Source organism: Medicago sativa, chromosome 1, assembly GCF_051527215.1.
Source record: "Medicago sativa cultivar Bolivia chromosome 1, Bolivia_mono, whole genome shotgun sequence".
NCBI classification, from domain to species: Eukaryota; Viridiplantae; Streptophyta; class Magnoliopsida; order Fabales; family Fabaceae; genus Medicago; species Medicago sativa.
Window position 1 is genome coordinate 38018987 of NC_140749.1, and position 25061 is coordinate 38044047.

Sequence of the window (25061 nt, forward strand, 5' to 3'; positions counted from 1 at the left end):
TTTGATTTCCAACCAGACAATCTAGAATTAATACGATGTATAAGGGGCTCCCAAAAATCCAACCGGCTAGCATTCCCACCAATTGGCAAACCAAGATACATGAACGGGATGGTACCGACCTTACAGTTCAAAACCGAAGCCGCTTCAGACAACCACGACCCATGAACATTCACTCCAACCAGAAGACTTTTAGAGAAATTCACTTTTAGACCAGATAGTTCTTCAAAGAGCAATAAAATGGCACGAGTAGCTCTGATGTTGGCCCAAGATTTTTCACATAAAATAATGGTATCATCTGCAAATTGAAGATGTGACACCACTACCGGATTATAGGTACCCACGTTATACCCAGAAAAAATATTATTATCAACCAAAGCTTCCATCAACACGTGAAATCCCTCCGCCGCGAGAAGAAACAAGAAAGGAGATAAAGGATCCCCTTGCCTCAATCCCCTACGGAAAGAGAACTCATCTGTTGGAGACCCATTTACCAACACCGATGTTGTGGCCGTCCCCACGCATTCCTTGATCCATTTACGCCAAAGAATCGGAAAACCCATTTTCAACATCACTTCCTCCAAGTAGTTCCAATCAATGGAGTCAAAAGCTTTTTCAAAATCCACCTTGAAGAGTAACAGTTCCTTTTTCCGTTTACGGGCCTCATCTAGAATTTCATTAGCCACCAAAATCCCATCTAGGATCTGACGACCTTTTATAAAGGCCGACTGAGAATCAGAAATAACAGAGCCAATAACAGAACGTAGCCTATTTGCGAGAACCTTTGCCAAAATTTTATACATGCTACCAACCAAAGATATAGGGCGAAAATCTTTCAGAGATTGAGGGCTATCGACCTTAGGAATCAGAGCAATAAAAGTGCTATTTATTCCTTTGGCCAATTTCCCGTTCCTATGGAACTCCACCAAAAAACGCAACACATCATCCTTCAGCATATCCCAAAATTCTTTTAAGAACCCAAAAGAGATTCCATCAGGACCAGGACTTTTAAAATTCTCGCAGTCCCACACAGCAATTTTAATCTCCTCCAGAGAGAAAGGTTTAATCAGATCAACCCCTTCACGAACAGATAAAGAACGAAAATTTAACCCTTCCATACTCGGACGGCTGACTCTGCGAGCTTGAAAATGAGAAGAAAAGTGATTATATACTGCTGTCCGAACATTGGCAACCCCTTCAACGAACTCACCATCCACAAGAATAAACGGAATAGAATTTTGACGACTCCTACTGGACATAAAAGTGTGAAAGAACTTAGAATTCGCATCACCTTCGCGTAACCATTGAAGCCTCGATTGTTGCCAACAAACACTAGAGTTAATCCGAGATAGAGAAAACAATTCCTCTGAAAAACCATGCAACTGTTCAATTTCCTCTAACGACAAGACCGAGGTCTCTCCCTTCACATCAATTTTCGCAATCTGGTCCGATAAAGAATTGATTCTTGCCGGAGTATTTTTAGAATGAAGCAAGTGCCACTCTTTTAAAGCTAATTTTATTAACTTTAATTTTTCTTTCAATACATAACCTCCCCAGCCTTCCAGATGAAAAGAACTCCATTTTGCGCGGACAAAAGAATTATAACCTGAAAAAGTCTCCCAACATTTAAGCATTCTCACCGGTTTCGGGCCCCAATTAGCACAATCAATACAAAGATGAATAGGACAATGATCTGAAAGTCCTCGCGTAGTGGCTAGCTGAAAACAGTTTGGCCATGTTAAGCACCAATTTTCCGACAACAAAAACCGATCAATCCGACTCATCGACCTCCCATCCCCTCGATACCAAGTAAACTTGCGCCCCCGAAGAGGTAAGTCGACCAAACAATTAACATCAATGAAATTATTGAAAACAGCGCTGCTTGTTTGATGTACAGTGGTACCCACACTTTTTCTTTCCTCCGGAACACGAACCGCGTTGAAGTCACCGCACACACAAACATTTTCATCCATTAAAGATGCCAACCGAACAGAGATGTTATGCCACAGAAGTTGTTGGCGATTAGAATCGCACGGGGCATACACATTTAAGAGAGTAAATTGCACACCAGTCTTCACAAATTTGCCTTGAATACCCAAAACATGTTCAAAATTAAAAGAAAACCACACCTCTACTTCGTTACGGTTCCAAAGAGTAATTAAGCCTCCCGAAGCACCAATGGAAGGTTGATAAGAAAAATTGACAGCTTGATCATTCCAAATAGCTTTACAAACCAAATCATTCACCACAGACAACTTTGACTCTTGTAAACATAAAATAAAAGGATTTTTCTCCCTCACCATCTGACTCACTTCCCTTCTTTTTTCAAAACCGCCTAAACCCCTTACATTCCAAGAAATGATTTTCATCACAACCACTCACACCCCCACACCAACACCCCTCTCCCCTCCTCACACCAACACTCAACCTTATTTCCCATTACCATCACCCTCTTTATTTTTTCTTCCAATACCTGACAGCACATCAAACGGATTGTTTTTATCCCCTTTAAAATGCAAACCCACTACTTTTCCCACATCCCGTACATCATCTGACAAAGCCTTAGAATCTCCATGGAGAACCAACCAATTCGTCCAGTCATTTTTATTAACTGAATTCTGAGAACCATTTACAGAGGAGTTATCAGAAGAATTTACCTTCTCTTTGGATGCAACCGAAGCCACCTTTCTTCGCCTATGAGTCTTACGCAAAGCACGTAAAACTTCCTTACGGTCTTCATCCGATAGCCTCGCTATACGCTTCAAGTTATGAGCACAATGACGAAGGAACCCGCTTCCCTTTTTCCGTGTGAATTTGCGAGCAGCTGAAGATTTATTGGAAACATTAGGATCCAAGAGTGAAGTGTCTCCAATCACAACATCCTTGTGCTTATGTGCCCATTCCAAACTCCACGGACCCGCCGACACATTGTGGACTCTTCCCGGAGGACAAGAAGAAGTCCGCTGCAATCTCTTCTTTGAAACACAAACTGATTGGCGGTTGGAAAAAATGCCTCTTACATCTTCAGAAGCATGATGAGCCGAAATTGAGACTTGATCTGAGACCTTATCCAGTGCGACATGAACATGATTAGGAGCCAAAACTGAAGCAAAATGTGCATCCTTTGCAGGTCCATCATTAACTATAGCTTCAGATCCCATTTCTTCATTACTATGATCTCAGCTAGCTGCTTGGGATTTATCCCCCCATTCTCTAACTGTATGTGCAATGTGTTTCATCATTCACAAATAACAAGCTGCCAGCATGAGCTTACCAAAGCTTTGGGAATCATGCTCCTTCATCCAATTAAGAAAAAAAATATATAAATTTTCAAGTTCGGGGGGCATTTTGCACATAAGTGCAAAACATCAGGGGGTATTTGCAAAACATTATGTTCACTAACAGATAAATTTGACGGAGGGGGTAAATTGATTAACGTTGTGCAATTTCAGGGGGTAATTGAAGTTTTGTTAATTTCAGGGGGATAATTGACAAAACTTACAATTTCAGGGGGGATAATTGCTTATTTACTCCAACAACAATAGCCATATACTTCATTGTGTGAATGGCATGTATTCAAATTCTGTGACAATATAACAACTTCCTATCAAGTATTTATCTAGAGCTGCCGTTTGTTTTTCCTTTCTTTACATCTTCTCTGTTTCGCCATTTCTATCAATCCAGATCTTTTTTTTTCGCCTCCTCATCCTTACTAGGATTGACCCGGCCGGTTTGCAGAAACCCCCGGGTCACCGATTTTTTTTTCCGGTTTTCAGCGGTTCACACCGGGTCACGCCGGTTTAACTGCATAACCGATCCAATAGATGGACTGAACCGGTTACCCCTCCGGTTCCTGGTCCAACCAGTTCGACTGGCCGGTCCGGTCCGGTTTTTAAAACACTATTTGGGGATTAGCTAGAGCTAATCCTCCATAGAAGGTATAAAACAAATCAATATTACCATTTTAAAATTGAGTAATTATATTTGTATAACCATTTTGCAACTATTTTTGCGACAACCTTTATTTTAGCAATGGGACAACCTTCTTGTTCTCTCTTCTTATTGGCTAGAAACAATAGAGAGAAAAGGAAAGAGGGAAAGGAATAGAGAGAATAAAAATACAATTGTGAGTAAGATAAAAATTTGTACTAAAGTTGGTATACAAATATTATTTCTCTTTAAAATTTGTAATTTGTATTAGCAACAACTTGTCGAAAAATACTTGGATGACATTGAATGTTAATAACATTGGTGACATTAATGTATTTTCATGAAAGAGAATGATCTATAAATGATTAAAATAAATGTATTATCATTAGAGAGAATGAAGAGCTATGAGAAAGATAGACACAATGTTACCAATGTCACCAAAGTGCAAACCCCGGTGCTGCAAACCCCCGCTTATCAAGTGTGTATCTTTCAAAAAAAAAGAGCTTATCAAGTGTGTCAGAATTATTATAAAATTTGTATTAACAACACTATTCTCGTGTCGACAACGCAAACTTTTTCCATGCACAATAATTAATTTTAAAATTGATATCACCAACAACTTATCTTGTATATAAATTATTTTAAATTTTTTAGCCAACTACAACTTCTGTGCATAATAAAAAAAAAATTGTGGTGACCAGAGTTTGAACCTCAAACCTTGCATATCTTATGCATTGTCCATACCAATTGAGTTAAGCTCACAAGGACTCTGTGCATAATAATAATCAACAACAGCTAGTCCCATGTATAATAATTATTTTTAAATATATATATATATATATATATATATATATTAAATAAGAATTTAAAAGACGGTCTCCATTTTATAAGGGAGAAGCGTATAAAACCTTTTTAGGAAAATTCTGAATCAATTAGTTTTTTTTTTTAGACAAAGTAGCAAACACCGCCTAAAACACATACAAGTGCAAGGTTGTGGTCGTGTAAAGTCACCGACCTAACAATTTTGATATTTTTAATTAAGCTACACCCAATTAGCATTTTTCTACTGAAGAAGCATTCAATACCAGAACATCGGAAGATTTAATCAGCATTAAATTTACTCACACATCAAAACACAATTACACAGGATGATCTGCCAAAGTACTATTTTTTTTGTTACAAGTACACTTTCATTTCTTTTTCTTGGACAATTTGTTATCCAATTGAATATTCCGATGGGGAAAAATATAATACAAAATAGGTCATTCAAATTTCATATATACAACCTCTGAGAAGAAGTGCTCCACTGTTAAACATGTTGTATCCAAAGTCCAAACACTGACATTGCAGCCATAGAGCAGGACTACCAAGGATACTTCCAATCTAGACTACTTAAGTTGTAGGCAATATATCACAACCATAAAAACCGCAAATCAAACTGATTAGTCTATCTTTTCATCCAAAGGTGTCAGTGTATTTACCTGCATGAGGATACGAAGTATATGAACAATAAATGATTGAATAATTTTTCAGTCATGAAGCATATTAAAATTTCACTCAGAACATTTCATAAGTGCATGAATCATATTAAAATTTCCAGTTTATATTGCAAAATTATACAAGTATTTTGACACAGTGCCTTGTAAGTATATCAGCAACATACTTAAGTTTCTTTATATTTGAATAGCAAAATTGTTTATTGCCCAAAATAAATTGAAAATATGAAAGATAACAAATCAACTTAGCTTTCAGAACATTAGCTTTCTTAAAAAAACCAGAATCTGCTTCTCTAACTATTTACATCATTTAGTTTAAATGACTGCATGCAAGCAACATTTGATCCAGAAGAACATTAACTTGGTTCAAAGACCAAATATGCAAACAAACGACAATGATATTAAACTATAAGGATTTTTCAAAGTTTTGTTTTCCTGTTACGCTTTATCAGAAATCAAAAATCTATTAAATACATCTGCTGTTTTTTCATGTCGTTATTTAATCATGCCCAATGCAAGATCAGAAAGTTGGCATCTAATATTTCAAATCAAAAGATCTATCAAAATTTTGTTTTCATGTTACGCTTTATCAGAAATAAAAAATCTATTAAATACATCTACTGTTTTTTCATGTCGTGATTTAATCATGCTCAATGCAAGATCAGAAAGTTGGCATCTAATATTTCAAATCAAAAGATTTATCAAAATTTTGTTTTCATGTTACGCTTTATCAGGAATCAAAAATCTATAAAATACATCTGCTGTTAATTATTTTCATGTTGTGATTTAATCATGCCCAACGCAAGATCAGAAAGTTAGCATCCAATATTGCAAATCAAAGATGCATAAACGCTTAAGCTTTCATTCAGAGAGGCATACCTCCTTGACCGAGTAGCTCTTTTCTTGGTGATAGAGATATCACCATTTTCATCTTTCACATTGGTTTTTTTAACTCTGGACCGTTGAGCTCCTATAATTAGCAGCATCATGTTAATTACAGCAATACAATCAGCCATATTCACAAAACCCGTGTTTAAAGTTCTAACCTCTTGTCTTAACCATGGGTGATTGGACTTCAATATCCACTTGATCTGATTCAATCAATTCACTCAAAACACTAGAAGATGCTTTGGTGATAGAGATATCACCTTTTTCACCTTTCACATTGGTTGTTTTAATCCTGGACCGTTGAGCTCCTATAATTGGCAGCATCATGTTAATTACAACGATACAGTCAACCAGATTCACAACAGCTGTGTTTCAACTAACCTGTTGTCTTAACCATGGGTGACTGGACTTCAATATCTACTTGATCTGATTCAATCAATTCACTCAAAGCACTAGACGATGCTTCTGGTACCGGTTTAGAACTTGATTTGCCATTTATAGACAAAGCATTTGTCCCTTCAGTGCTTGTAACAATTACTTCACCATCTACTTCATCTGCAGAAAACACAAGATTGTCAGCAAAAACAGTAAACATAAAATTCACTAGAAGTTCATCCAAATTGAGAAACTACATGACCAAATAAAATCCCTCAACATCATATTTTTTTCTCAGCAGACAGTTGTTTATCCAGCAAAATCATGTAGCATATTTACGCTTACGTGTTCATCCTCTTTGATAAATTGTGAGTGGATTGGCATTTGTCAGTACATTCTTGATGGTTTGTTTTATTCCACCATTAATAACGATTTATCATGTAGGACACATGTCCCATTATAAATTTTTTCCAATGTCTTGTTTGGTGCAGCAATCATTACAGTTTTCAGTACTTGCACACATTTTTAAGTAGGACTGTATCTATGCATTGTTGTATACTTGTGAGTGCAATACCACAATTCTGAAAGAAGGTATAAAACAAATCAATAATGTTCAAAAGTAGCTTGGACTATTTGTTCTGAACGTAGTATAAACAGCAAGTTGATAGGAAGCTAATATTTATGGAAGTGTGTGTCGAGGGGTATTGGCAAGGGGGTGGAGGTGGGAGGGTGTGGGTAACTGATTGGGGGGATGTTGTAACAGAGTTGAGACACTAATGTAACTAGCTTTGTAATTAATCCTTTGATAGGAAGTTAAGGGGAGCTAGTTAGCTAGTTGGGAATTTACTCAGTCTTGTAAGTAGTAAGGTGAATCTAGACTGTTACTCTTGTATCCGTTCTTAGTCTCTGAATCTACTTGATTGAAGGCTATATCTAACCCCATTTCATCATTCTTTGGCCCGTCGTACCAGTAGATTCTATCTCAAGTACTCTGGTCAAATGATAACCGTTTTCCGTTGGTTTGTAAAAGCAGCATCAATACCATATGCTAGATGATAAAAATTTACCAAAATACCACAAACCTACCCTCAAATATAATATATCTATTTACAGTTGGAAATAACATAAATTCATAATATTCACGCAAAACTACCAACAGAAGTGAAAAGCATAAACAGGAGAGAAGATATTACTAGCAATTGTAGAACTGAAAAATAAAGATTTTCGATATAAAAAATGCACTCAAGGGGAAGGATTGCTATCACAGATTACAGATTCATTAGTAAGAAAGCAGAAACTATAAAACCGGAACATTTTAAAGTTTAAGAAGTTAACCTGAAGATGTATTAGACTTCGAGTGATCTTCGGAATTTTTATTCACATTAAAGCCTTCCCTGCTGTCAATCTTCTGTTGATGGATTTGGGCATTTCGAGCAGTAACTTCCTGTTCCTTCTTTTCCATGTGGAACTTATTCAGCTTATCTTCAAACTCCTCAATGTAAGTTTTAAGTTCCAATTTTGCAAACTTCTTTGCCTGATTTCAATTTAAAACATAAATTAAACAAGAAAATAAAAGGTCTTTGCCATTTTCACATAAACTACTTAAGAGCAACAAAAAACATAATTACCTTGTTTAATATGTTTCTAAAATTATCCATAACAGAATCCTCTGACAAGGCATGTTCATAGGTCTTAAATAAATCTATGAGTTTTTTCATCCCCTTTTCAGTAAATGATAGCTGAGATAGACAATAAGATATATGCTCCCACTGTCTGACATCTGTAGAGAAATCAAGACAAAATTGATCATTATGAGCAGTTGTTATAAATAAGGCAGAAAACAAAAAGTGAAACTGTTTGTATTTAAAAAAAGGGGTAAAATGTTACCTGTGACACCACTAAACCGATTACATAGCTTTTCCACCAGTGCTTCCATTTGTCTGTCCTGTAGTACTTAAGAAACTAGATGAGTATGACAATCAGAATAAATATAGAAAACATCAACATTGTGAGATAAAATATACCTTCTTAATGGAAGCAATTAAAAATTGCATGATGTTGCAGAAAGATTCATTGCTCAGGTTCTGCTTGGATAATTTGCTAAGTATGTCAGGAAGCAAATTATATATTGGATTGTTTCCTGTTGTAATGCCAGGAGACTATTAAATACCTTCCTACCTTGAAAAATGTAATATCGCAAATAATAACAGACACTTTTATACAAAAATAAAATTATAAGGAAAAACCTTTCTTGGAAAGTTCAAGAAAAAACAGCTTAGCCAGATTTGAAATTCTCTCATCTTCGTCTTCTAATCTAACTGCCATTTCATTAATGTACCCTTTCACCTGATAGAGAAATGACGCATCAGTGTCTAAAGCACTACAAAATTGAAAGGGATAAACAGAATATTAACAATTTACGCGACTCTACCTTCATCATGTCATTTAGTATGAGATGTGAAAGCACCAAAACCGCATTCTTCCTAACAGATATAGAAGTATCTTGTAGGCGGGCATACATTTTTTCAGTCCATGGTTCTAAAAGATTGGGAAACCTTACTGCTAAATCTCCTAGTGCAATAGTGCAATTAGAACGGACAATTTCTGACTGTGCATTTTCCACAACTGTGAAGAGAAGCTGAAGATTTGCATCACTGAAAACAATTCAATTAGAACATCTTCATTTAATTATAAGGCATAGATAAACTAGGGAGAGAAATTTAGGATAAGAGGTATAGAATTGACAGTAACTCACCAAAAGTCTGCATCAATGACCATCAATCGACACAAAGCTAGCATTGCAGAAGCCTGTAGTTCTGGATACTGAAGAAATGGAAGTAGTTATTTTATTTTATCAAACAACAAAATCATGAATTAAAGCCGTGAAAGCATCATATATAAAGATAAAAATGAAAAAAGTTGATTTCACATGATCTTTAAAATTGTATGTGAGACAATAATTATCAATAGAAATTATATTCAATTTTCCCATTTCAAATGTAAGTGATGGTTTCCATATACAGTCACTCATTATACGCATGATGACAAAAAAGATACCAAATCATGAACAGATCAGTACATAATGCAAGATAGTTCATTTTTATGAAGGAGGAATGGATATCAAAGCAATCACCTTCTGCAGTAGTCCAAAATTTCTACAAAGCTTTGACAAAAAGGTTGCACAGATACCAACCAAATTCTTGTCCTTTGAACCGCCAGAAACAATTTCCTTTTCTGCTTTTTCAAACATTGCATCAAGTGCAGCATCCTCAGAGGCTGCAAATCCTAACTCGGCATTTATATCATTATCCTACAACACATTAATAAGCCAAATTTATAAGAATTTGACAGTAAAAGATCAAAATATGTTGCTTATAACTGTTAGTTAAAGCTATCAAGTATGACAGAACAGCAGTATAAAACACTGATTGCACCTTCTGTGTACCGGTTGATGCTGTGCCATTGCTGTCTGTACTCTGCCTCTCAATGTCCTTTCTCTCTTTTGCAAGTTTCTGCTTCTGAATTTTACGAGCACATGATTCAATATAGACCAATTGATTCATGGCTGTATGACTTATGACAAATAAACATCTACTCAGCTTTGCGACTTGAACTGTGATTGGCATGCTGCTACTAGTGTCAGTGTCACTGCCACCACAATCCTTATAAACAGAACTGAGGGATTTCTTTATCATGTCAGCTGCTATGATTTCTGGAGTAGGGTGAACAGCATAAATGGCAGTTATTGCTTTGTCAGCAGCTGCATACCAAATATTTGCTGGAAGCCAAAAGCCAGTAATTAAACTATCGAGAATGCCAAATATTCTAACACTATTATTTGCCAACAATTTTGCCTTGTCATCTTCAGAAAGCCTCTCGATAGCAAGGCAAGCTGTCCTTGCCAGTAAAGGATCAACTTTAGACCAACGACCAAACCCAATATCAATGATGTCTTGTAAATGAGAGCCAAGCACACCAGTTGATGTCTTTTCAACCATGCAAAGGACAGATAAAGCACCACGGCTTTGCTCTGCGGTGGTTCCACCAACATTGAAGCAAAAGAAATCCCATAAAGCTGATATCTGCGATAGTGGATACATTTTGAGAAAATCACACCAATGATGAAAACCAAACTCAATATGATGACATCAACAATTTATTGACATAGGAAATAAAAAACAGCACCCGTACTAATTCAAATAAGAGAGCCATTGCCAGCATAAACAATCTGAGTCCTACTTCCCAACGTACACGTTTTATGTTTATTTATGTTTATTTAAGCGCAAATGATATGTAAGCATGAAAGTATCATCCAATCTCATTCCAAATCATATTTAAAATTTCAATTTGAAAACTGGGATATAAAACTAAAGAAAACATACAGCCTTGTTTACATCAAATATTTAAATCGTATGAAATATTTTATTTAACTCAGAAAAGAACCACTGAACTGTTTTACCGTATGGATTGACATTTGGCATTTGACATAACTAGGATGTAGTGTTGCTAGTCAGTCATGTTTGTAAAAAAATATAGGCTTGTTACTGTATTTCATTGTAAAATCCCCAGAAATGAAATATAGAAGTGTAAACTTGAAAATTGGCGACCTCAGTGCATTTATCTTTTCAGGCCTAAAAACAGTCAGATTCCTAATTCTAGGTATAAAATATAGTCCTAAAGAAAAATTTAGAGGCATTCAATTAAGTATTTTATACAGCATATTATACAAGCCGATGCATGAAAACATACTGTGCTGGAAGATATATCTCCCTTAGAGACCAGTGTGCCAACTATAAACTCAAAAGCTGCTAGATCTCCTGTGTTGGAATCAGTTGCAAGACTCAAGAGATTCTTGGCAGTTTCCATTGGGTTTTTCCTTATGTATATTGTACTGAAAGCATTCTCCACTGCTTCAAAGATTGATTTATCCTGAGAAAATGCCTACAACCGAGAGCAAATGCCAGAAAGAAAGAATAAATTTCAGAAAAAATCGATAATTCACATACGCAGTACATAACATATTTAAGAAACAACAACATCCATCGACTTAAACAGACAGGGTTACATGGATCATAGAGAACCATTCCAACTTGTCCATTGAAGCAACGACTACATAAACCTTGAATATCCTTGTTAGACAATAGAAAGAACTACGGCTTACCAGGGGCAACATCTTTCGGAGACATTCTTCTGAGCCATCAATTTGAAATTGCTTACACCTCATCAACAAGAGAATTGTATTTTCAACATCAGAAGCAGAAGATGATGCCATCAATTGGACAAGTGTAGGCATTGTGGCCTCTATACATTTAGAGAATCTCAAACCAGCCTCAAGCGATGCAACCAAGGCCCTAGTCTGCTCCAAGTTCCCAACATCAGGCACACTACTATCACTACCATTCTGCATAGGGATTGCATCTTCTTCCTGTGACATGAATGTATCAGTCACACTCTCTTGCCGCTCCTTCTCAACAGCTTCAAAATTCAAATCATCTACCTCACCATCCACGTTAGAGTTTTCATTGTCAGAACCTTCTGAAGGCTCAAGCTCTTTCAACTTCTTCCTATACTGATCCAAAGTTGCCTCAAATGAAGCTACTCGGAGCTGTGGACCAAATGGGTTATGCTGCAACATCATGATCAAAAGATTCAAAGCAGATTTTCTGACTATTGCACTCTTGTCCTCCAATCTCCCAGCAGCAACTTCCGCAACCTCGTTCCACAAACCAATCGAAACTGAGTGTTCCTCACATAACTCCCCCCACACCTGAAGCACACGACTCCTTGTGTAAGCAGAAACATCCCTACATCTCTCAAGTAAAATTTCCAACATAGCTTGTTTAGTGCGTAACCGAATGTTCTTTGTACTCGCTTCACCATCAATATCCTTAAAAGCTTTTGATACTAGCTTCCCCAGCACAGCTACAAGAGCATTCCTAATCTTATAAGACTCTCCACCAAAGTGAGGAACAAGAATGCCAATGTTAGTTGATATCAATTTTGGAATACGGTCAGCTAACTCCACAAGAAAACGCCCCACATTTTCAGCACCAATAGTATCTTTGACATAATCTTTTGGATTAGTCCTTCCAATTTCCCTAACAATGGAAGTTGCAAGGCTTCCATCTGAATACTTCTTTTCGGCACCAGCAACTGCATCGGCCATGTGGACGACAACAAAATCATACTTGTGAATAAGATGCATGATGGATACACTAGACTGTGTCGTGTAATGGTACTTTGTGGAGCAGGCCCCGATTATGCGACAGAGGGCATCTTTTGAGTTGGAATCTTTCAAAAGCGCGGCATTTTCAAACATGGCGAATGCATTTCTACAACAAGTGGATGAAAAAATCAGAAAGTCCTGTTTAGTGTTAACAAAATTAAGAAAGAAGGATATCACTACTCACTTTGTGATGAAAGACAAGTAACCTTCGTCAGGGTCAGATGAACCAAAAAGTAATTCAAGGTTTATCTCCAATGAGCTTGCAATGAGATTCAGTATCCGAGCTCTCTGTGGCTCCCAATTCCATGAATGCACGGGTTGTTTCTTCCTGCTACTTGCGGCCACCACCTGAAACCGCAATACACCATGCTTCAAACTAAATGGGGAATAAACTTGCAAATTCAACTTCAAAATTTAGTGACAAACACATTAGTTTTGAGAATACAAAATTCCTGTCGAAACAATGTGTTTGAAAAAGTGATTCTGAACTATAATTGATTCTGCTGAGAGAAAAATTTATTTTGAGTAAATTGATTATAGCTAAAAGCCAGTTGAAGGTAAAGTGATTATTAATGTTCGGATACATTTACGTAAAAGTGAATTGAACAATAAATTTGAGTGTTCAACTCAATTTTAGAGTTAAAAGCCTCAATTTCTAGCTTCAAGTGGAATCAATTGTGGAAGGCAAAATCAATTATAATTGAGAGCAACCAAACATGTCAAAATCAATTTTGGCCCCATTAGAAGTAAAACTAGACATACACCAGTAATGTCAAACGCATTTAAAGTTTAGATTATTACTCTAATAACAATTATAATTTATAATCTTAAAATTTATCCTAAAATCTTAAACCTATAATATTACAAATTACAAAATTAATTGTGGAGGCAAACTCAATTCTAATGCCAAACATGTCAAAATCAATTTTGGCTCCTCCACGAGTATACAAAATTGATTTTACTAAAATCTGCTTTGAAGTGATGTCAGCAGCGATTAAAGTCTGGATTATTTTACTCTAATAACAACTATAATCTTAAAATTTATCTTAAAAAATCCTTAACCTATAATATTACAAATTAGAAAAGCTAATTTGAATAACGAAAAAGTAATTTAAAGGAAAAATCAATTTTAATTAAAAGTAACGAACCAAACATACCTTAGGAGCATTGTTGGAATCTTCAGCGAGAACAATATTAAGAAGAAAGAAAGTATAAATTTTAAAAGCATTACGATGAGAAGCAACACGGTCAACAACAAGAACATGATCATCAACATCTTCATTGGAAACCCTTGAAAGCGAATCAACATTAGGAAGAAGAACAGCGAGATTAGAACGGAGACTTTCAACAAGGTTGAGTTTACATGAGTGATGTAAAGAAGAGTAACCGCGAACCAAAGAGTAAACACGGTCGAATACGTCTTGGTCTTGGATGCAGAGGATTTCTCTGTCGGAGAGATCGAATGAGACGCCTTTGACGAATTCTTCGAGTTGGGAAGAGGAGAGGGAGGGGATGTTTGTAGGGTTTTGGACGGAGAGATGGTTGTGGTTGTCGTCGTCTTCGGAGGGTGAATCTTGTTCGAGGTGTTGAAGAGTGCGAGGGAAGATGAAGGTTGGAGCCATGGAAGAGAGAGAGGTTTTCTCTTCTGTTGCGTTGGATCTGGTCTGTGTGGAAGCGTACCGTTGGGTTAACTACGAAATTCAAATGAAAGTGGAAGTGGATAGAAGCGGGAACAAGAATTTGGTCTGAAATCTCAATTATCAATATTTTTTAGTCAACTTAATTTATTGGGTTAATTATGTTTCTAGTCCCTATAAAATAGCGACCTTGTAAGTTTAGTCCCTACTTAATTTTAATAGCATTTTTAGTCCCTAATTTTATTTTTCTGCACTGATTATTAGTCCCTACTCAATTCAAATTTGTTTAATTTATGCTTAAACTCTTAAATTTTTGAACAATTTTTTGCAGACATGTTTAGAACATTACTAAAAGTTCGTCCGCAAAAAATTATCGCAAAATTTGATTTCTACATCCAGATTTTATTACTTTTTATCTTTAACTTTTGTCGTTTTAAAAAATTCATATTTAATTCATTTCATGTCAGAAAATTCTAAATTTTAGTAAACGAACCTTTCATAGTGTTCTAATCTTGTCTCAAAAAAATCGTTCAAAAATTTAAGAGTTTAAGGATAATTAATCAAACTTTGTTTTAGCAGGGACTAAAATTATAAGTAAATTTTTTTTTATAGGGACTAAAAATGCTATTAAAATTAAGTAGGGACTAAACTTACAAGGTCGCTATTTTATAGGGACTAGAAACATAATTAACCCTAATTTATTTTACCAAATTATCCTAATCAAGTATTAGTTTGTTTTTCATTAAAGAAAAAATAATATTTTGGAAGTAGTGTATATATTATTAATTGAAGGGTACAATTGAAAAGAAAAAAGTTATTATTACATTAGAAACTGAAAGTGACATTCATTTTGAAATAATTTTTTTTTTGCTAAAACAACGCTCATTTTGAAATGGAGGGAGTAAATCTTTTTTTTTTTTATAAACAAAGAGGTAGGGACGACATCAAGATGAATCACAACATTCCAACTAGGTAGACACCCTGCGAAAACATCCATCGTCTACCACCTACTTCATATTTATATTATATATAAAGAAAACTATTCATTTAAGCTCTTTTGGACTGCCTTTTTCTCTTTCCAAAAATGTCATCTTATCTTATCTTTATATCTAATCCTAAGGTACAATGCAAACCTTACTTAAAAACCCTAAACCTAAACCTTTGGCGGGAATTATGCTTTCTAGCCTCATTTAATGCAAAATTTGAAATTCAAATCTTCCACCTAAGCATCTTGGCAAGTTTTGTGTATTTTTTCCATTTATTTTAAGACAACAATGTTTTGGAATTGTAATGTCATTTTGGCAATGTTTTTTCCGTTTATATTGTAGTTACTTAAAGGTGTTTAACACTTTTTTATATATCAATTGCATTGTGTTTTCCATTCATTCAATGGGCTGTCTTATGTGAAAATAGTTTATGTCTTGACTTCCGATATGGACAATCGAGTTGTTTCAATTTTCTTTTATAGTCGTGTAATCTATAGGCAACATGGTGCAGCCATACTGGACATGATTACTCTTTTGCCAATGATCTTCTCATGCAAAAAGGGTTTAATGGTTGGGAGAGCTAGAATTAGCATTCGAATTGAATCAATAATAGAAACATCATCTCTAGATCTTAAAAGATCAAGCTTATTCAAGGTGGCATTTGTGATGGGAAAGTGGAAAGCTTTCCTATGATGGGAAAGTAGTGTTTTAGCCATAGATTTATTAATATAAATATTCAATGGTTCAGATTTGTTACTTATAACTTTTTGTTCACTTTTTGGTTATACAAATACTTCAAAAATTCGGACCCCACCTACTCTTGGTTTAATGTTAATTTATTTAATGGGCCATCAGCTTTTTATGGGTCAATAGTTACAGGCCTGTATCATCTAAACCAAAATTTATGAAGTCTGAATGAAAACGTTATATTAACACCCCCTGAAAGTTTTGCCTTATTGTACATATCAAAAACATTAATTAAAATGTGGTAAAATAATTTGTTAGGTGTTGATGCATATTAATAGGAGATAATTATGTTGAAAAAATATAGAATGTGGTGGTAGCAACATCTTAATTGAATAACAATTTGTAAAAATAAAATAAACTGGACTAGTTTATTAGAAAATATATGATGTGGTACAATGAAAAATGTTCATTAAGATCAAATGTAGAAATCACAAATGTTAAACAAAAGTTTCATTAAGCATTAAGGTTCCTTAAATTTTACATTGATAGGTTTCTCTTGTGTTTCCTTAAATCTTACATTGGCTGGTTTTAGAAAATATATGATTTTTGATACAATTAAAAAGTTTCATTAAGATAAATTGTAGAAAGCATGGATGTTAAAACAAAGTTTCATTAAGCATTGGTGTTCTCTTAAGATTTGTTTCATTAAGATAAATTGTAGAAAGTATGAATTTTCACTGTTTAATTGATTGGTTTCATTTAGGGTTCGTAAGTCTTATATTGATTGGTTTCTCTTAAGTTAGCTTAACTATTATCATCAATTGTTTCCCTTTTGATTTCTCTTAGGGTTCCTTAAATGTTATATTGATTGGTTTCTTTTGAGGTTTCTTAACTCTTATAATCATTGGTTTTCGTTAGGGTTCTTAAGTCTTTCTATTAGGGTTTGTTAACTCTTATAGTCATTGATTTTCCATTTGATTTATCTTAGGGTTCCTTAAATCTTATATTGAGTGGCTTTGATTAGGGTTTGGTAACTCTTATAGTCATTGGTTTCCCATTTGATATCTCTCATGGTTCCTTAAATCTTATATTGATTGGTCTAACTTGAGGTTTGTTAACTCTTATAGTCATTGATTTTCCATTTGAATTTTTTTATGGGTTCCTTAAATCTTATATTGATTGGCTTCTACTAGGGTTTCTTAACTCTTATATATAGTCGTTGGTTTCCCATTTGATATCTCCTATGGTTATTTAAGTCATATATTGATTTCTCTTAGGGTTCTTTAAGCCATATATTGATTGGTTTCTCTTAGGGTTGCTTAACTATTATAATCACGGGTCTATCTTTTGATTTCTCTTAGGGTTCCTTAAGTCATATATTGATTGGTTTCTCTTGGGGTTGCTTAACTATTATAATCATTGGTCTATCTTTTGATTTCTTTTAGGGTTCCTTAAGTCATATATTGATTGGTTTCTTTTGGGGTTGCTTAACTATTATAATCATTGGTCTATCTTTTGATTTCTCTTAGGGTTCCTTAAATAATATAGTGACTGGTTGCTCTCATGGTTCCTTAACTCCTACTCATTCTGGTCTTTATTATAAGAAACAATTGACTTTTTAGATTCATTGCATAAGTGATGTATCTAGTCTATATTTTTAACGAGATACATTAATTATTCAACGAAGGTAAAAAAATCAATTGTTTCTTATAATAAGGACCGGAGGGAGTACTTTAGAATGTAAAATGAGTATAACATTTCATATATATTTCTCTTAGGGTTCCTTTAGTATATCATAATAATTGTTTTTCCTTTTGGTTTTTAATAATTTTAAGGGTTTTATTATAACTAAATAACCTCCTAACTACGGTTTTGGTTTGGTTTGGTTAAGGTATATTTTATTTTTTGAAGGATAAAATATTTTTATACTTAAAGATTAGTTATATTATAATGGGTTAATGGTGCTTTACCCCCTGTAATATAGGTCATTTTCAGTTTTACACCCTGTAAAATATTTTTTTTGATTTACCCCCTGTAAAATATTTTTGTTTTGATTTACCCTCCTAATAGGTCATTCAAAAACCAGAATTTTTGAAGGAAAAAAATAACAAATTGGTTTTTGAATGACCTATTAGGGGGGTAAATCAAAACAAATATATTTTACAGGGGGTAAATCAAAAAATATATTTTACAGGGTGTAAAACCGAAAATGACTTATATTACAGGGGTAAAGCACTATTAACCCTATTATAATTGTTTTTAACTGTTTTTTTTTTGTTGTTGTAGTGGTTTAGAACCTGTTTACCATTCCTAATTGGTATAGAACCGGGTTCTCTTCTTCTTCCTAATCAGATCTACACAAACGCGTATGCATTCTCTTCTCTCAATTTCAAAAACGCATTTTTTTCCTCCTTCCTCATCAGATCTAAAAACGCAGACGCTTTCTCATCTCTCAATTTCAAAATGTCCCTCTAACAGATAACATCGCAACCCATTTCCACCTTCTTCCAATCTTCAAACGCGTACGCTTCAGACTTCCGACTCACTTTGAACAAATGACGGATCTACCGAACAATCGTAACCGGCGTTCTTCCGACTCAATCTCGCAAAGTTTGGGTCCGAGTTCCATGTCTGTAGCTGCGAATGGTTCTTTAAGGGGATGAAACTGTTGGTGTGGATCGCATATTGTGCTCTTGATATGTAGAAAGGGGGTTAACAAAGGCAGGAAGTTCTGTAGATGCTCTTACTGGATGGTAAAGTTTTATCTCTCTTTTTTGAATAAATTCAATTTTCCTTTCACGATTATCTTAGTGGGTTGAAATTAATGAAGATCTTGTTTTTATTTGAAGACACCAAGCGATTGTGGTCTGTTTGTCTAGGAAGATCGCACAGTAGAGTGCTTAGAACGAGAAAATCAATCTGAAACCAATGTTGTTGCCCTTGCCATGGATGTTATTGAAGAATTAAGGAAGAAGAATGGTAAGCTTAAACAAAAATTCGTTGCAGAGAGATCAGAGAAGCAAATGGTCATGATGTTATTGGTACTGCCAGTTCTGTTAAATTTGGGGTTGATTGCTTGTTTATGGTTTTAGATTTTATGATTTCTGGGTAGGTTTTATTGTTTTTGCTACCTTTGTTGGTTATGTTAGTTTAAATCTAAAGATTCGAGTTCTAGCTAGGTTTTATTGTGTTGTTGTTATCTTTGATTTTGAGATATTGTTTAGGGTGTTTGAATCTGTTAGTTTTATTTTTGAAAATGATATTGTCTTGAATCTTTATTATGAAGAAGTATTGTTTTGAACCTAAATTTGTAAAAATGGTTGTTAATATGTTGTTGTAGATCTGGGAATTCCAGAAGAACATGCTGAAAGGTTGAACCAGTTCATTAAAAAATCATACGAATAAAACTATATTTATAAAATGGAAAAATTAATTTCATGAAAAAACTATATTTTTAATAAAATGAATAATAATGGGTAATTAATAAATAATAATGGATAATTATTGGTTTAGAGATAATGGTTAACAGTTGTATTGTCCTTTTTCTTAAAAAAAAGGTTGTATTGTCCTTTGTAGGGGTCCTTTCTGCTGTAACAGTACTTTCCACTGGTTTCCATGCATGGTCACTTCTATAACAGAGACACAGTACTGACATAGGGTGCTTGTGGCTGCTTACTTGTCTGTTAAAGCAAAATGTAATTATTTGGATTCCAACTAGTCTTATTACACCCTGATTTTTATTAGAAAAAAAAGAATTATATCATAAATGTGAGTTACCGTGTTAATGATTTAATTGACCGAAGTTATAAAATTAATCTTAGTTTCTATTTTATGTAACGTAAGAATAATGATTTAGTTGACCAAAGTTATAAAATTAATCTTTGTTTCTATTTTATGTAACGTAAGAATAAATTGAGTTTAGTTTATACACTTAATTAACTCTTTAAAGACTAGCATTAAATTGAGTTTATACACCTAATCAACTGTTTTGACTTTTTTTTTAAAGGATAACTCCATTGATATATTTTTTTGAGCAAACTCCATTGATCTTATGCACTCACTTGTTTAACTATTTAAATAACGTAGGAGGCGAGATGCAATTGGTTGTGAAAAATTGGTCATGGCTTCTGGAAACTTACACAATTATTCCAAATAAAAAGGTTGGTTGATTCCATTCCTTCCTATTTAAATTATATTATGTAATATTTTGTTTGATTTTAGTGGATTAAAAAAGTACAACCAATTATATTTCTATTTTATGTAATGTGTTAATATAAAATCATATTGAGTATCTAGTTACATATAGACTAAGTACTTTGATTTATGAAAAAGTGTCTACTCTTACTTGAAGTGACGTAGATGAAATATTATAGAGCCTAATACATCAATGTTCGGCTGTTTGCAGGGGTACTGTACGCACAACCTCTTAGAATTTGACACATCACACTAGAGCCATCATAGTTTTCTACTACTCAGAAGTCTTTCTTACTTACTACTCAGAACCAAGTCTATATGTATGTATCCATTACCACCATAACTCTACTCTACACATAACATCAGAAAGAAAAAAAAACTTCCAAATCCTCAGTGAGTACCTCAATGGACACAACCATGATGTATTCAAGTTTACATGAAGATCAATCACCCATGAACAAAAACAACATGTATGTTATCATTCTTACACCCTTCATTGTTGTTGTTGTTGTGTTTTTAAATAGTGTTTGTTATCTGATTTTTAATTTTTTTTCCAGGATGAATGCACCTCTTGATGCTAATGATTCAAACAGTGAGTGTTATGTTTTTAAGACCACACAGGCTGAGCACATAGTTCCAACTAATGTGAGCAAAGACATTACTTTAGAGGATGTGATGAAGGAAATTGTTGCTCTAAGACAAATGGTTCATGACATGAAAGAGGTCAGTGTTATAGTTTTGGTATGAACTCTACTCTATTCATTAAATTGTTTTTTCACTAATGATAATGTTATAAATGGCTTAAATATAGGGAACAAAGTCTGAACTTTCTGTCATAAAGGCAACTTGTATCTCCATTGAAGAATCTGTCAAAAACCTTGAAGAAATGGTGGTGTCAAAACATCAAAGGGATGAGGTGATGAAAGAGACTTCTCAAATGATTGAACATCCCTCTCTTTTTGGGATGCAAAAATCTGCTGAAATTTGTATTAGGTCTGAAGTTTGTGTTGGGTCTGGTTCAAAAGGCAAAGGTAAAATGACCGCTGATGTTGAAATGCCCTCGTTTGAAACACAGTCTGATGCAACTGTATGTGAAATGGGACCTAAAGCTTTCGTCCCAGATATTTGGTTAAACGCCTATAATGATGTTAATCTTGAGAAAGAATTAAACGAACAGGAAATTTACCGCAGTCAATACAAGAGGACTGCTGAGTTGATGGTATGTACACCACCTTTTGATGATGTTAGTATATATTGATGTTAAAATAAATCTTTTGAAATTGTATGTACTTAGATTATTGAGCTAGTATATGATGATGTTAGTATATGCTGATGTTGAATGTTTGTATATGCTTAGTTGGTATATGATGATGTTAGTTTATGCTAATGTTGAATGTTTGTTGTGCTTATAACAGAATGAGGGCAGAATTCCTCCAGCTGGTCAGGTAGTAATCAATAAAAAATTATGCTTTACTCCATCACCAAATGGTACACCTAGTCAGGGTTCAAAATATGCTTTGACTTCTGCTTCAAAAAGTCAATCAAAGTATAAGTCACGTGTATGTCAATCAAAAGATAGTTTGTCAAGTGGCAAAAGTGTATCAAAGAAAAGCAAAAATGTTGCAAGTGTTCTTCCTAAGGTAGAAATAGATTTTATTTTTCCAGATATGATATGTTTTTATTCTATCCTATTCAATGACAAAATGTTGACACAATATTATTCATTGATAGGGTTTGAAAACGGATTTTCGTATAACTTCTGAAATGATGTTAGCACCTATTGAGGCTCAAGCATGTTCTTATTTGTTTCAAAAAACAAATAATCCAGTGTTAATGATGGAAGACCTCGTGAAGGTTGGAGGCTTAACGGCTACAAGGTCAGAGTTACGCACCTTGATTCCACCGAGACCAATTACTCATATGGTAATTAATATACTAACTTATACAAGTTAAACTAAATTTACATAATTTATTATTCAATTATTCAAATTTTGATACAAGATTGTGACTTATTAGATTCTAACCTTAGCTGCTGAAAAAGTCCGCTTTATGCAAGCAATGGCAATGTTTCAAAAAGTCTGGTGTCTACCACCAACATTTATGGTATCTACCTCATCAATGATTCTAATTAATAATTATACTTAAAACTAATGTAAATACAATTCTTGTAATGTGTCAGTTCGGTTAAACCCTTTATGCATTATGTAAGCTGACATTTACAATGGCATGAAACTGAATGAATTGTCTGAAAAATATATGGCGCATTGGATGCCTCCATATGAGAAACTGAAGTTTGTAAGTAAACTACTACGTGTTTTACATAGTCTTTCAAACAACTTGTTTTATATTTTACCTTTGAACATGGTTAAATATCAGATTTATATCCCTATGAGTACTGTGCATGGTCACTAGTATTTGATGCTCATTGATGTTGAGCTTGGAGTTATTTACCACTTTGACACACATTGCTCCTTGGCTGCTGTTGAATTGAGGATGGGTAGAATCAAGAAAATTGTAAGTGTACTTGTTTTACATTTATTAATAAATTTAAAGAAATTAACTTTAAACTTGATTTGTTTGGCTGAATAATTCTTGTAATAATAGGGTGAAATGTTGTATCATTTGGTGTTGGATCTGGATTATACTATGACATTGTGCAGCAAACAAATTGACTTTGGGAACATGGAGATCATGTTAGCTCGTGGGATCCCAAATACGGGAAGAAGGTGATGCACTATTAAATTTGGACATACATATTAGCAGTGGTTATATTAGTGGTTCTATTTTATTAATTATTTTATGTTGTTACAGTGACAACTCTGGTGTGTGGTTGTTGGATTGGATTCACATGGAATAGCTGGTAGTTTTTATTTTCATTTGTGTATTTTGTATCATATGTTTCATGACAATATTGGTATGGAAAACCTAACCAATTGGTGGCATTTACCATGTGGAAGTTTACCCCTTTCCCACGGTAAATACCACCACCGTATATTTTGATAATATTAATGAAGAAATGTTGTTTAGCTATACAAGTTTTCTATCTGTGTTTGTGGATTTAAGGTCAACATTAGTTTTCATTTCAACATACTATAAACTAACAAAAATTTAATGTCATTGAGTGGTTAGACTAATGTGTACGATGCACATAGATTAATAACAATGCTTGATTGTAACTAAGAAATAAAATAAATAAATAACAATGTTTTAATGTTTACGAGCTACTTCTAGTGGTTCTTAATTATGAGTACAAATTTAGAGATACATCAATAAATTTAGAGCGTACAAATTCTTGGTCTAAGTGGTCCTCTTATGTGTGAACTAACATTCTGTTTGATACTGATAGTAATATTATCTATTCATCTAACCTTTGCACTAAATTTTCTTCAAAAGCCTACATCACTGAGGCTGAAAAAACACAAGCAACTCCCCTAACAAAACCAAAATAAAACAACAGCAGTAAGTCACCAAAAAACCAACTGACAGATGCGCACATTAGACAATAGCACGAAATAATACAATTAGCACCATTAACAACCTGGGCATAAATTGAAAATTGTGACGTAGTCATTAATACATTACACAAACTAAATTCAAACAATCTGGACATTAAGTCATTGACACATTGTAGTCTAGGCATAAATTGAAACTTAGTCATTAATAAGCTCTAAAAACCAGAGTTAACAAACATCAAATTAAATAACAAACAAGCTACCATTTCCATTTTCCCCTTGCCCAGCTCACAGTCAGATGCTTTGATTTCATACATGGTAAAAAGTCTGTGTGAGATTGTCTTTCAACTCACATCCTACATATTAGATAAACAACAAATATATCAGTAGGTACAAACTTAATCTCTCTTCCGCAAACACATTAATAAAATTTATTATACATACCATGTCAATGTTGCACCCATCTTCATCTTCATCAAAATTTTCATTCCCATACTGAAAAGACTCCATAGATATATTTTGTGATTGAGTAAGTGATTCGCTCCTGATGTGACACGAATGCCGGTTGTGACCAACAGTACCACATAAACCACACTTATTTGCTTTTCGCTTAAACTTGTCAGATCCAATTGCAGATAACGGTGTGCCCCCACCACCCTTCCGCCTCATCCGTGGTGGATTTCCTACTGAGCAATCTGTTTGTAAACCCACCCCAGACTGTGAAACTTCTTCACCCCTAGCCACTGCCTCCAACAAACATGTACGTGTCTCTACCATTTCAATTGAACTACACAAATATTCTGGGTCTCCACATTCGAAAGCTGCATTCACCATTCTTTTACATCTTTCTACAAACATAACATATGATGTTATAAATGCAGGGTTACGCAAACCTGAACTATTTGAATTCGAGGCGTTGACCACATCTTTTGCACCTATGGTCCATCTATGCAGCACAACACAATCAGGCATGTTAACAATATTCAAGGAAATCACAACATACATCACATGCTCACAAGCAATGCCTAACGTCTCAAGTCTCTGACAGGTACATTCAAAGTAGAGTCTTCGTTGACAATAAGAAACAACCTATTTAATATCTTCTCTAGGCTATTTCGTCATAGTGTATTTCAAAATGGAACCGCTTTGTGATATTCCCACTATCTTACAATGACACGCTTTGTCCAGCACGG

At 34.4% G+C, this 25061-nt stretch overlaps 3 protein-coding genes and 1 long non-coding RNA gene across 4 annotated transcripts; 2 read left to right on the forward strand and 2 right to left on the reverse strand.

Moving 5' to 3' along the window:
• Window positions 1-5019: 5019 nt before the first annotated feature.
• LOC146954790 (binding protein) lies at window positions 5020-14573 on the reverse strand. Its single transcript, XM_085718570.1, has 17 exons — window positions 14070-14573; window positions 13097-13260; window positions 11848-13018; window positions 11436-11627; window positions 10121-10768; window positions 9820-9996; window positions 9442-9509; window positions 9118-9340; window positions 8933-9032; window positions 8711-8826; window positions 8574-8631; window positions 8315-8466; window positions 8022-8220; window positions 6693-6866; window positions 6470-6619; window positions 6303-6393; window positions 5020-5408 (listed from the first exon to the last, which is right to left on the reverse strand). Exons 1-17 carry the CDS (start codon window positions 14532-14534, stop codon window positions 5405-5407), a joined length of 4152 nt encoding a protein of 1383 aa, XP_085574696.1. The 5' UTR covers window positions 14535-14573; the 3' UTR covers window positions 5020-5404.
• Window positions 14574-20627: 6054 nt separating this feature from the next.
• LOC146954791 (uncharacterized) lies at window positions 20628-21741 on the forward strand. The gene is made up of 3 exons (XM_085702429.1): window positions 20628-20886; window positions 20974-21139; window positions 21228-21741. The coding sequence occupies exons 1-3, from the start codon at window positions 20822-20824 to the stop codon at window positions 21672-21674; spliced, it is 678 nt and encodes a 225-aa protein (XP_085558555.1). The 5' UTR covers window positions 20628-20821; the 3' UTR covers window positions 21675-21741.
• A 91-nt stretch (window positions 21742-21832) lies between these two features.
• On the forward strand, window positions 21833-23395 carry LOC146954792 (uncharacterized). The gene is made up of 6 exons (XR_015006583.1): window positions 21833-22056; window positions 22148-22339; window positions 22433-22711; window positions 22793-22930; window positions 23021-23142; window positions 23228-23395. It is a non-coding gene; the product is annotated as an uncharacterized LOC146954792 (long non-coding RNA).
• A 566-nt stretch (window positions 23396-23961) lies between these two features.
• Window positions 23962-24872, reverse strand: LOC146954793 (uncharacterized). Its single transcript, XM_085702583.1, has 2 exons — window positions 24313-24872; window positions 23962-24224 (listed from the first exon to the last, which is right to left on the reverse strand). The coding sequence occupies exons 1-2, from the start codon at window positions 24838-24840 to the stop codon at window positions 24213-24215; spliced, it is 540 nt and encodes a 179-aa protein (XP_085558709.1). The 5' UTR covers window positions 24841-24872; the 3' UTR covers window positions 23962-24212.
• Between the last annotated feature and the right edge of the window lie 189 nt (window positions 24873-25061).

What these genes read in the sequence shown, in the direction of transcription:
- LOC146954790 (XM_085718570.1), bottom strand. Translation starts at nt 14,534, where the DNA reads ATGGCTCCAACCTTCATCTTCCCTCGCACTCTTCAACACCTCGAACAA. An exon ending in TACTTGTCTTTCATCACAAA is followed by an intron (nt 13,019 to 13,096) that starts GTGAGTAGTGAT and finishes CACTTGTTGTAG; the next exon opens with AAATGCATTCGCCATGTTTG. An exon ending in ACCCATGGTTAAGACAAGAG is followed by an intron (nt 6,394 to 6,469) that starts GTTAGAACTTTA and finishes TGCTAATTATAG; the next exon opens with GAGCTCAACGGTCCAGAGTT.
- LOC146954791 (XM_085702429.1), top strand. Translation starts at nt 20,822, where the DNA reads ATGGACACAACCATGATGTATTCAAGTTTACATGAAGATCAATCACCC. An exon ending in CCCATGAACAAAAACAACAT is followed by an intron (nt 20,887 to 20,973) that starts GTATGTTATCAT and finishes TTTTTTTTCCAG; the next exon opens with GATGAATGCACCTCTTGATG. An exon ending in TGGTTCATGACATGAAAGAG is followed by an intron (nt 21,140 to 21,227) that starts GTCAGTGTTATA and finishes GCTTAAATATAG; the next exon opens with GGAACAAAGTCTGAACTTTC.
- LOC146954793 (XM_085702583.1), bottom strand. Translation starts at nt 24,840, where the DNA reads ATGCCTGATTGTGTTGTGCTGCATAGATGGACCATAGGTGCAAAAGAT.